We start from the raw sequence: 12,744 nt of genomic DNA on the forward strand, positions 1-12,744 counted from the left end.
CTGCCTCGGAACAGACCTCCCCTGCAGCTGTCCCAGCCTTGCACCCCTCTCAGCCATCCATCACCTGGAGTCCCCTCCCCTGAGGCCCAGTGACCTGGTGACCTTGAAGAGTCAGCAGCTCCAGACAGCTGGAGAGCAGGTGGGCACATGTGGCTCTGTGTGCAACCCTGCACACGGCAAGCTTCACGGCTCTGCGCTTTTCCAGGACTTTGCCACTCAGCAAAATGGAACTGATTCCAAGGAAACCACGCACCGTAGCGTGAAGAACAGTACGCAGCCACACAGGAAACTCGATGTGCTGCCTCCCCTCAAAGGCCCCCTCCTTCTGAAACATCGACACAGTTGCTCTTGGCCTAGCCTGGAGTGTCAGGCCTGCTCCTGAGGGCTGTGTGAGAGCTTCCTCATAGGTCAGCAGAATGGCGGGGACAGGTCAAGCTAACCACTTTGCTCAACCAGACTTAGGCCCGGGATTCTACACCCCCCCCCCCAAAAAAAAAAGAAAAAAAAAAAAAAAGAATCCAGGGCCTGGAGAGAGATGTTCGAACACTTCACCAGACCAGAGGAACCATTTTCCTCTAGTCTAGTTCAGCGAGCCACTGTGTCAAATTCAGATTATTGAAGAGACAGGCATGGGTGACCCAAAGGCCACTACATCACCAAAAATCCCACCGACGTAAGTGATGGCTCAGAATAGCGGGGCCCCTGGACGCAGTGCGCAGGCAGCTCCTCTGAAGAGCGTCTCCTAGCGACTGCCTTTCCTTTACACCTTTGCACCTCCTGAGCCGTGTATGTCTCGTGACTGCTCAGATACACGAGCCTGTCGTGGGCACTCCAGTCAATCCACAACAGCCGGTTCGTGTCTTGTGACAGCAGAGCCCGTCTCGGGGCTGAGCTTGCACCCAGTGCTGACAGAGCAGGGGGAGGGGGAGAAGAGGGGACGCCCTGATACAGAAGGAAGGGTGTACTTCAGCTCACAGAGGTGACAGTCTGCGTGGCAGGGAGGTGAGGTGGCAGGAGCGTGAGGCCGCCAGTCATCCACGGTGAGCAGGATGAGACAAACGCCCGCCCTCAGCTCGCTTTCTCCAGCAGCCCACCAGATGCTCACACTTACAGCGGACAGACATCCCCACTTCTATTAACTCCACATGCTCCATGCCAGACACGCCCAGAGTGTGTGATTCTGGATCTCATCGTGTTGACTGTAAAGTGTAATGGCCATGACTCCCTCTACCATGTCACAGTTCTGACACACCCTCTCTCTGACTAGGACCTGTGCACTCCAGACTTCACCTCCTTCTTCATATTGTACTGGACGTGCTGTCCACAGTCTCATTCTCTGCCTCTTCCCTGCTGTGGCCAGTATGATCAGTGTGACTAGTGTGATCAGTGTGACCAGTGTGACCAGTGTGATCACTGTGACCAGTGTGAGCAGTGTGACCAGTGTGAGCAGTGTGAGCAGTGTGAGCAGTGTAATCACTGTGACCAGTGTGATCAGTGTGACCAGTGTGAGCAGTGTGACCAGTGTGATCACTGTGACCAGTGTGATCAGTGTGACCAGTATGATCACTGTGACCAGTGTGAGCAGTGTGAGCAGTGTGATCACTATGACCAGTGTGAGCAGTGTGACCAGTGTGATCACTGTGATCAGTGTGATCACTGTGACCAGTGTGAGCAGTGTGATCAGTGTGACTAGTGTGAGCAGTGTGAGCACTTTGACCAGCATGACCACCAGTACAACCAGTGTGATCAGTGTGACCAGTGTGACCAGAAGATGCAGACACTGTAGATTTTCCCCAAATGTCATCACATTAAGCTGAGGTTTGTTGAGTTTAAAGTTCTCTTTGTCCCTCACTCTGTTTAGACTTTGTCCCGTTCGATCCGGCATCTCTCAGGGCTCATTTATGTCACCTCCTTTATGCTCCTGTGGAAGCTAAGCCATGGCAGTCTTTAAATATGTCTCTTCTGCCAGCAGCACCTGTATGCCGTCTCAGGCAGTTCTCCTGTTGTCACAAAGCCTCCTTGGCCCAGCTACTCACAAAGACCCGGGATTTGTTGTTCATGGCACTGGAGCCTGCATGTCTGAGACAAAGGTTCTGGAAGAGGCCTCTTCTGGACCACAGATGGCCAAGATCCTGTGACCTTACGGTAGGAAGGGACTGGAGAGAAAGAGGGCCCAAGTCTACTCATCAGGGCTCACCTAATGATCTCCCAAAAGTCCTGCCGCCTCCCTCGGTAGTCTGAAGTGAGAGGGCGTGACAGGAATACGGAGATGGGGAGGGGAGAGAGGCAAATGGAACCCTCGGAGCACCACATGTGCTTTCACTCCACTCAGGCCCCACAGGTCTGAGCATAGCACGGAGCTCTGGGTCCTTCCCAGATGGCGAAGGTGCTTTGCAGCCTCCCCGATGACTGCACAGAAGGGTGGGGATAGAAATCTCCCCAAACACCAGTTTAAGGAAAACTGTGTCAGAATTCCTAGCGTGACTCCCTTTGAGTCCCTCAGACAGCCAGTGTTTCTGAAGGTCTTCGGAACCACATCCCTGCTCTCCTGCCTGTGTCTTGCAAGTGGAGCTGCTGAGCCTGAGAAGAGGATGCAGGGAAGAACCGGACATTCCTCTTGGGAACAGGGACAAATGGACTTACAAGATGACAACACACCTGGACTTTGAACTCTGACCCCTCTCCACGCTCTCCCACCGACCTGAGATGGGCACTGTTTCTCATGCTTACAGTCATTGCAGGCTTGACAGCTCAGCATCAGGACCGTCGAGATGAGCTGGGGTGAAGTTACCCAGCGACAGCCTATCCAAGGGTCCCAGTGAAGCTCAGAGGCTACATCTGCTCCAAGTTCTGCTGCTATAAGCAATGTTCAGGATGCTTCTGATCTCCCCTGAAGTGAGGCCCCCTGAGAGAGCAGGCCCATACTTTCCTCTTCCAGATATGTTCCTTTTGTGACTAAGGCTGTCTGGGATGAATACTTTAACCAAATATCACTGAGAGGTGTGCATGTGCATGTATGTGTGTGCATGCATGAGTGTACATGTGCTCTCTGTGTTCTCTGTGTGTGCTGGGTATATCACACACACAGAGAAAGTGTGTGTGTGTGTGTGTGTGTGTGTGTGTGTGTGTGTGTGATGTTGAAAGGCTTTAACAGAAAGTACTCAGGGACCAGAAGAAGGGCAGCTTCCAGGATTTCCTTGGTGTGTTCTGTCAAATGGAGGAAACAAGACCATACAGAGCAGCTGTTAAAGCTGAACCGACTGTTAGACATGAGAAGGGGGTCGGCAAACTTGGAGACTTTGGTCCCCGCCCTTACTGCCATCCTGGCCCTGCTTCGCCACAACTGTTATTTCCAGCACCAGACCTAGGGCTGGCCCACCAGAGTCCAGCAGGCCATCACAGCCATGGGACACCCACCTCACCACGCAGCTTCATGATCTGCACCTCAGCAACAATGGCAACCAGGTAGGAAGAGTGCTATTGTCCAAGAGCCCCGTGAGCAGGCTCACAGAAACTCCGGAGAGCGGACTGTTGGCTGGAGTGTGCAGGACCCTCCCTGCATCCCCTTCGAGGGACACAGATGCACTCCAGTACCAGCCCCAAATCTCCTGCCTTGTACTTAAGAAGAGAGCCAGGCATGAGCCAGAGAGTCTAGGAGTCTGGGGCAGGAGGATCATGTTAGAACCCAGGCTGGGCTAAGACAGGATTTCCAAAACTGAACAGAGGAGAAAGAAAACCAGGAAGGAAGGAAAGAAGGAAGGAAGGAAGGATGGACGGACGGAAGGAAAAAAGGAAGGACGGAAGGAAGAAAGGACGGAAGGAAGGAAGGAAGGAAGAGATGGAGAGATGGAGGGATAAAGAGGAAAAGGTAAAGTTTTCTCCAGTTAGGGTCCCCTGAACCTAATCTTGTGGGAAATGTGCTCAGTCAGGTAAATACCTCAGTCAGGTAAATATCTCAGCCGTGGTGGCAAAGGGATTCCTTGCAAAGCAGACATACTAGCCTGCCAAGGATCACGGTAGCTTGTATGCACATGGGGCTTAATGTGTGCTGAGATGCTGACTCATTTTTTCCTTTCTCATTGTCACCTGCTCTTACTGACAAGGAAGGAGAGATCTGAGTCTGCCAAAGATGAAGGGCTTTAATCCATGTACCCCACTGCCGACCCCAGGGCACATGCCTATTCTCAACAAATTTCTTCACAGCAGAAACTGAAAGCCATGGTCTACTACCTTCAGGCCAACCTCAGCCACGAAAGGCACAAAACAAGATACCAGAGTTCTACCAAGTGTAGGCATGGCACGGATGAACAAGGCCTTTGCCCGTGATGGTGGCCTGGTTCACAGTTCTCTCCTGCAGGCAGTCCTCAAAGCCCCCTTGACAATTCACTAAGTGGTCTTTGAAACCACGCAGCAAGGGCTAGGGATGTAGATCTTAGAGGCCTTGCCTGGTACACATGAGACCCTGGCTCTGATTCTAAGCACTGTGTTAAGAGGTTGCGTAAGCACAGCACCAGAGAGGGAGAACAGGAGGGTGACCAGAAATCCAGTGCCTTCCGGAGCTATCTGAGGATCGTGAGGCATACACTGAACCCAGTTGCAGAAAGAAAACCAATTACCAGCAAGCCACTGGGCCCGTATTTGTTTCTGCCCCCAACGAAGAGTGACAAGCTCTTCACTGAACTTAACCATGTTCGGAGCTTTTGCTTCTGTCCGTATTATCGAAAAATAACAACAAAACACCCCATCCTATCACTACATCCACAGAGAATCCGGTGCCTGGTTCTAGTCGTTAAGGGAAAGGTGAACCTGGAAGCCATGGTCTCTTACCTAGCATGTTCTACAGGTTCCGTGGCGCTCCTGTCTGGGCAGACACTTGGCCGAGGCACCACGTAGCTGAGATTCTGATGCTCACACAGGGATATGACAGAGAAGGAAGTAGAGAACCTCCCTAGAGGCAATCCCAGCACATCAAAGCACATTGGCCATGACCTGCCCATCTCATCTCTTAGGCCAGCAGCTAAGAACCAGCTGTACCACTCTTTTTAGCTCTCCAGCTGCATCATTAACACTTTCACACTTCGTACTGTACCCTGAGACCACCGGCTCACCACAGGGGCAGTGGATCTCCGACTCAGTGCACCAGCAGCAGATCACAGATTCCTATCATGAACTGAGGAGTCACAGGAGCCTGGGTCAGACCCTTTGTACAGAGGATGCAAATAGTCCAAAATGATCCCGGGGGATCGAGTGCTGGGACACACGGAAATATGGCTACTTAGCAGCCCTGCTTTAGCTCTTACTTGTAGCTTCTCTCCCAGAACTTCACCGGCCTGACGTAAGATGTGATGAATATGACGCTCCCAAGGAACGGACTCAGGGGTGTGGAGAAGATTGAGGTGGCAAATGTCTGGAAAAAAAGCATGGCGGAGTCTGAGAGGTTGGGTTAAGGTGGAATACACGCTGTCATAAAACACCATTCAGTGGGTCGCGTGTCCCACATCTGTAATCCCAGCACCAGGAAGGTGGAACGGAAGTTAACATTCATCCTTAGCTACAGCAAGAATTCAAAGCCAACCTAGGCTACAAGGAGGCTATCAATATAGACATCAATACTGACCTCTGAGTGAGTGTGTGCACGCATGCACACACACACATACACACAGACAGACAGACACACACACCTGCACACACACTAAATAAAAAAAATGTTGGGAACTGTAGGGAGGCATGGTGGAAGGTGGGGGAAGGGAATAAGTGAAGAGCCTTTGTGGGACAATGGATGAAGGAACTCAGCTGAACCGTCACTAATCGCACCAATGCAGGCCCTGGACAAGATCGTAGTGCAGAGGTCAACTGCAGAGGTCAACCCCTTCTGTTCCTCCCAACAGAACGTGCAAAAGGTGAGCCTACAAGGCAGGTGACCCATGAAAAGCACAGTGAAGATGAAATCCTCAACACCAATAATTAAATACTTTACGAAAATCATTAGGAGCTTAAAGAGATGTGGGGGTGGAAAGCGGCCTCCCCAGCATGCACGCTTAGACTGTAGTCTAATTGTGAGGGCCTGATAGATGGGCACAGAGTCCACACCTGCTTAAAGGGTGAGCTTCTCTCCCGAGAGGCTGGAAACTCACAAGCCGATGGAGGTGGCGCGAGAGGAAACATGCTGGAACTAGAGAGAGCAATTTACCCGCCAGTGCCCTGCTGGCTGCAGAGCTAATCCAATTCCAAAACAGAGCAAATTAGTCTGTTCTCGATGTGGGATGGATCCCACGTTTCTTAACAGGGTGATGAGAAAATTAACGCTTGGCAATTAGGTGGAATCCAGGCTGACATTTACGGATCTGGCAGCTTTATCCGGACCGTTATGTAGACCCAGCTTCCCCACCCTCCATCTCATGGGGACTCCAGGTCCTGAGAGTCCTGACCTTCATCAACAAGGCTGAAGAGGTCTGTGGACTTGAAGAGGCTTCAGAGGTGATGGGCGCATGGGGGCAGTTGGAAGGTCTTGTCTTAGCAGAAGGGAGTAAGTGATGTCACTAAAGTTTTAGAGAAAAGATGGATGGAATATTCCAAAAATGGTTGTCAAATATCATATACAATATGGATCTTGAATGTCTTCATTTCTTGTGCGTGTGTGTGTTTGTACTTGGCTGCACATGCATGTGAAGGCCTTGAGTATCTCTCCTCAGATGCTGACAATCTGTTTCGGAAGACATGGTCTCCCATTGTCTGGACCTCCCATTGTCTGAAGCTCCCATTGACCAGGAGGGAGCTCACCAAGAATGCTGCTAGGCCAACTGGCTAACGAGTTCCAGAAATCTACCTGTCTCTACCTCCCCATCACTGGGATCACAAATGCCTACCAACACATCCAGCCTGTTTCCATGACTCCTGGAGGCCAACTCTGATTCTTGTGCCGGTAGGGCCAACACGCCAGCCACTGAATTATTTCTTAAGCCCTAGTGTGTCCATGCCATAAGGAAGATGTCTACACACTGAAGCACTTGGTTTTCCCCCATGCAGCATACCTGCTTCTTCGTTTGTCTGGGATTCAGTGAGTAGACCACACAGGTTCTGGTATGAACAGGGTAAATGTACAGGACACGCAACCGTTTAGCTATGAGCCCTGAGGGATAACTGGGGTCCACATGCTTATTGTTGAGCACAGATACCAACAGGAAGTGCTGGGGACCGGGATCCCCACTTTAAAGTATCGCCATGGTTCCTTGACTATGCATTTGCTATTCTTTGATAATTTTAATGTAAGAAACATGCTTGGAAGTCCCGACGAGAAACCTTAGACACACATCAGAATAGGAAGTCACCTCGGTTTTCCCACCCGCTCTAGCTTTATATAAAGGACTCTTTAGGCAAACAAAATGCCTACCAGCTGAAGAATGGTGTAAGCATGTTTTTTTTTTCTCTTAGCCTATCCTCCCAAATAACCTTGAAATGGTTTATAAGTATCAACACAGGTCTAAAAGCAGGCATATGCTGTGCTGGGGGAAAGTAATCATCAAATTTCACCCCCGCAGTTGTGACTCCTGCAAGTGACAATGATAACCTGCCTGTGAGATGTGCCCATTGTTAGGCTAGTGGCACAGGGTTGGAGGACTAACCAACAACTTTAAAGATTGGATTTAAGGCTCACTCCATGAGATTGAGTCCATACCTCAAACTATCACTGAAGCCAAGAGCCTGAGACTAAGGACACGATTGCTCCTATGGGACGCCCACTATCATCCTGGCAAGTGAATGCAGCAATAAAACTATTCCTAGTGACATACTGCTATAACCACAGACCGAACCATGTGTGGAGAGAGACCTTGGAGTGCACAGCTCTGAGCAGATGCCTCTGTCACACCCCTGTCACCTCTCAAGCCTCAGGAATATATGTGGAAGAGGAGGAGGAAAGATTGTAAGAACCAGAAGTGATTGAGGACTTGAAAAAATGTTTTAGGGCTGGAGAGATGGCTGAGCTGTTGAGATCACCGACTGCTCTTCCAGAGGTCCTGAGTTCAATTCCCAGCAACCACATGGTGGCTCACAGCCATCTGTAATGGAAACTGGCACCTTCTTCTGGTGTGTCTGACGACAGCAACAGTGTGCTCATAATTTTAAAAATGTTTTAATAAATTTTGAAAAATGTAAAGACTCAAGAATACATTATTAATTAGTGATTATCACAAGTACATCTATCTGTCCTGCAAGGAATTTTAGTGAACTGTCTGAAATCTTCATGGGAGTAGAGCTTCCAGCCTCCCTCACACCAATAAACAGCGCCCAAAGTACATTGTCAGAGTTTAGTCCGAGGAGGTCCTTCACCAGAGACCATCAACACAGCCATCGTTTCGTGTCCATCTGTACTGCTTGGTCTCTTTCTTTTTTTTTTTCTGTTTTTCTCTTTTGAGGATTTAATGGCAGGGCTGGGGCAGGAAAAGTCTAGCTGCTGTTCCTTTAGTAAGGAGGATGCCCTTGAGTGGGATGAGGTTGACCATGGAGTATGGAATTGGTTAGGGGGCACCTAGGGTCCCTCACATATTGCTAGGCAGCATGAGGTCTCTCCAGCTGGTGAGAAGGAATGTCAAATAGCACTGAGGCTCGTGTGGACAAGGACAGGTCCTCTCGCATGGGTGCCCTGACCACTTCCTTCACGTTTTGAGGAGCTTGCCCATAGCCTCAGGGGAGTGTGGTTTGGTCATTGTCCCTCTGAGGCCCAAGGCTCCTCCCCATTGTTCCTAACTCCTGACTTAGGGAGTCTAGGGACAGACTGATAAGCATTCTTCCTGCAGGGGCTGGAGGGGAGGAGGTCTTGCGGAAAGATGGGTGGTTCAGATAGGGCCAGTGGTTGTCCTGAAAGCATTATGAGTTTTGAATGCCTGGTATTTGAGGAATGTAGCTGGGCTCAGTGATGGTGGCAGTGGCAGCAGCATAGGACAAGATGGTGGCCCAAGCCCAGGGACTAGAATGTGTAGCTAATGCCTATGGTCCCAAAGTCCTTCCAATATGGGGTCAATAGTCTTAATATAGGGTTAGATGGTGAGAAGGGCAGATGCAGAAAGGGTGGCCAGAAGGGGCAGAGTGCAGATGGTGTACATTTCAAGGGCTCAGAGCTTGTGAGGGTTCACCCACTTGTAGGTACCCTCATACTGGAAGCTCACTCCCGTCATCAGCTCATCTGCCTCTGTGGGGCCGAGGCTGCCATTGACACAGGGGACGGGCTGGGGCTTCTCCATATCAATCGTGTGCGGCAGTGGTGTGAAGATACGCCAGGCTTCCCTGAGTTCGTCACTATTGACAAAGTGAATCTGGCTCCCACAGAAGACATCCAGGATGAGGCGTTCATAGGCATCAGGGAGCTTCACGTTCTTGTATCTACTGCCATAGGTTAGGTCCAGCTCGGACTCCTCAGGGTTGAAGAACATGCCAGGCTTCTTGGTCATCATCTTGGTGTATACCGCCTCATCAGGCTGCACACGGATAACCAGCTCGTTACACTTGCACTGCTGGTGGAAGATGTCACCGGCCACATCACGGAACTGGAGTATCACCTCAGCTTTGCGCCCATTCAGGGCTTTGCCGCAGCGCAGAATGAAGGGTACTCCATCCCACAGCCCATTCTCCAGAGGACAGCTGCTGCAGAGGTGGCAGTGGTGGACCCATGGGGCACTGTGGAGTCATCTAAGTACCCATTGGTAGCTTCTCCCTCTCCATTAGGGTTCCCCACATACTGACCAAAGACCACGTTGTCGGTTTTCACTTCTGAGATGCGTTTCAAAAGTTTGACCTTTTCGTCACAGACATCCTCTGAATCTGTGGAGGCAGGCTTTTCCATGGCCACCAGACACAACATCTGCAGGAGGTGGTTCTTCATGACATCCCTGATGATCCCAAATTCATCAAAATAGCCCCCACGACCTTCAGTACCAAAGGGCTCTTTAAATGTGAGGATCACACAAGCAATGTTGTCTGGATTCCAAATGGGGATGAAGATTGGCCAATCTCAGCACCATGAGGTTCTGGACCATCTCTTTGCCCAGGTAGTGGTCAATGCGGGTAGATCTGGTCCTCACGAAACAGGGAGGAGATGTGGTTGGACAGTTGATTGGAGCTCTGCAGGTCTCTCCCGAAGGGCTTCTCCATTATGATGCGGTTCCAGCCTGTCTGACTCATGCAAGTCTCTTGAATGTTCTTGGTGACTGCTTCGTAGACTGTGGGGGGCAAGGCCAGGTAGAAGAGATGGTTGACCTGCATCCCCTGCTGCAGGGCGTTCATGTGGCTCGTTGAAGTGCTTGTAGGAGGTTGGATCATCATTACTGGCCAGCTACAAAGGAGTTACGGGCAAAGAACTCCTCCAGCCTGGGTCTTTCTTCTGGAGTGGCTTTAAAGAAGGGCTCACTCTGTGGATGTCATGCACTGTAAGTCGTGAGCGGGTACAGCCCACGATGAAGGTGTCTTTGGGTAAAAGGCCATCCTGGAACAGCCACCAGATGGTGGGATAGATCTTCTTGGCCATGATGATAAATATGTGTGTATCAGCTTGGTGGAAGGCATCACCCTGGCGCAACTCTTCCCTCAGGATCCTACACACCTGGGTCAATCTCAGGACCACCTGCTCTGCCATGTTTTCTGGGTTTAGTTGCCATTGCCAAAAATGGTCACAGGTCTGGAGTGTAAAGCCCGTTTGTATCGGTTGTTTTAACTGTCATCCTGACAGAACCGAGAACCACCCAGGAAGAGAGTCTTGGAGGAACTGTTCAGATCATGTGCTATGTGCATGTCTTTGAGGGATCATCTTGATTGTTTACTGAAGTGGGAAGACCCACCCAATGTGTGTGACACTACTTCATGGGCAGGACTGTGTGAAGAAAGCTGATTACACACTGGAGAGTGTCTTCTCACCGGCCTTAATGGAGAGTGTGATGGATTGAGTTTCTGCCTCGATTGCCCCTCCCTAATGATGCCCATAACCCAGAATGTGAACCAAATAACCCTTCCCTTGCCTAAGTTGCTTTCAGCAGAGTGGTTGTCATGGCAACACAAACAAAACCACAACACTGTCTCAGGCTCCACCCAGGAGTTTGATGACCCCAGGAATCCACTCATCTTACTGGGGCTCTGACGCCAGTTGCTCTGAGCTTCCTGATCAGAAACACAGGAGTCTGGTTTTATAGCCTTACTGGACTGGACGTGTGTAGGTCCTACCTATCTGGAACTTGTAGGCAATCCTCCTGCCTATTGCTTCCCGCACCACCATGACTGGCGTTGACTTCTGTATGTCTCTCTACATTTGTGTATAAGATTTAGTTATCTGTGTCAATGTGATCATTAGAAATGGCATCTCCAATTTGCTTTGAGCTGGATTAAACTGAACTAAAGCTAATAATCACTGTGGAAACACATTAAAAATGTATAGAAACTAGGTCTGTTTAGCAACCACAAAATAAAAACAGTAATTTATTTTTTAGTCTCCAAACGTATTTTGGGGTAATTTTCCTTGTATCTAATTCTAGATTTCTTAATATTAATGAAGGTAGATATTAAAACTATATGATATTACAATATAATAAATAAAATATTGAATTAACTAACCCTATCCATCACATTTAAGGGCAAATGGATGTGTACAAGTGCACTTAACTTCACTCAATTATTTAATCAGTTATCTTCCATGTAAGAGTTCAACCCTCTGACTGCATACCTGGCGTTAGGAACCGGAAGACTGTAAAGATGTAAAATTTGGGTCAGCTGGCTAGACATTCTGAATTCTGCTCCTGGGACCCACATGTTGGAAGAGGAGAAACCTTTCTCCACAAATTGCCCTCTGACTTTCACATCTGCACCACAGCAATGCCTCTCACTAAATTATATATATAATATATATGCATATTATATTATGCACACACACACACACACACACACACACACACACACACACACACACACACACAAAGTAAAAATAACCACTGTGCATGCATTGAGCAGCAGGCAGCGTCCAGAACGACACAATGTCTTTTAAGGTTAAGTGGCCTGAAGGGGCAGGGAGTGCCTGTCCTACACATGTTAAAATGCAATCGAACAGAGACAGTGCTGTTACTGCCAGGTCAGTGAGAGCGCCTGTCTGTAAGATGCAGCCTCAGCTTGGCAGGTGAGGGCGAGCAGAAAGGATACGAGGAATGGCGAAGAGCTGCGCAAACACGTGGAAGGAAGATCCCCAGGCCATCTGCCAAGGGGCCACGTAGGCCAGGACAAACTGCAGCTTGTGAAGCAGGTCCTCAAGCTGAAAGAAAAGAGAGGTGGGTGAGAGAAGACAGAGCCAGCCCGGTAGCCACCTCAAGGTCACTCAAAGGATACTGTCTATGGGGCAGAGGCCACAAGATCACCGCTTCATCTGTGTCATGGTGTCTTCTGTCCTGTAGGCAGTGGGAGACAGTGTCTGATGACACTTCACAGAGGCCACAGGTCATAGAGACATGACTGGTTCATCTCAGCAGGTCCACGTGTGGACAGCATGTCTGCCTTTCTTACAGCAGTACTCACAGCTGTTCTTCACAGGGGAACCTCGTAGCAGATCTGTTCATATCCCGTGATGTTTCTCAGGACACTGTGTGTGTGTACGTGTGTGCATGCAAGTACACATGTGTGCACACATGGGAAGAACAGAGGTCCACTTCTTGTTTCACTGGCACAATACACTTTATTTATTTACTAGATGTGTGTGTGTGTGTGTGTGTGTGTGTG

The 12,744-nt window shown here is 49.7% G+C and overlaps 1 protein-coding gene and 1 pseudogene across 3 annotated transcripts in view; both read right to left on the reverse strand.

The window, feature by feature from the left end:
* Positions 1–12,744, reverse strand: part of PCNX2 (pecanex 2) — a gene marked incomplete at both ends in the record, with an annotated part of 142,460 nt that overhangs the window by 36,268 nt on the left and 93,448 nt on the right. For both annotated transcript variants that reach the window (XM_080936582.1, XM_080936581.1), the window contains 2 exons: positions 5,301–5,430; positions 12,175–12,283. In XM_080936582.1, coding sequence (XP_080792708.1) covers positions 5,301–5,430; positions 12,175–12,283 — 239 coding nt within the window. The remainder of the gene's footprint in view (positions 1–5,300; positions 5,431–12,174; positions 12,284–12,744) is intronic.
* LOC308435834 (glucose-6-phosphate 1-dehydrogenase-like) lies at positions 9,111–10,627 on the reverse strand (annotated as a pseudogene). Its single transcript has one exon. The product of its transcript is annotated as a glucose-6-phosphate 1-dehydrogenase-like (transcript).

Source organism: Micromys minutus (genome assembly GCF_963924665.1).
Source record: "Micromys minutus genome assembly, chromosome: 24".
Lineage (NCBI taxonomy): Eukaryota > Metazoa > Chordata > Mammalia > Rodentia > Muridae > Micromys > Micromys minutus.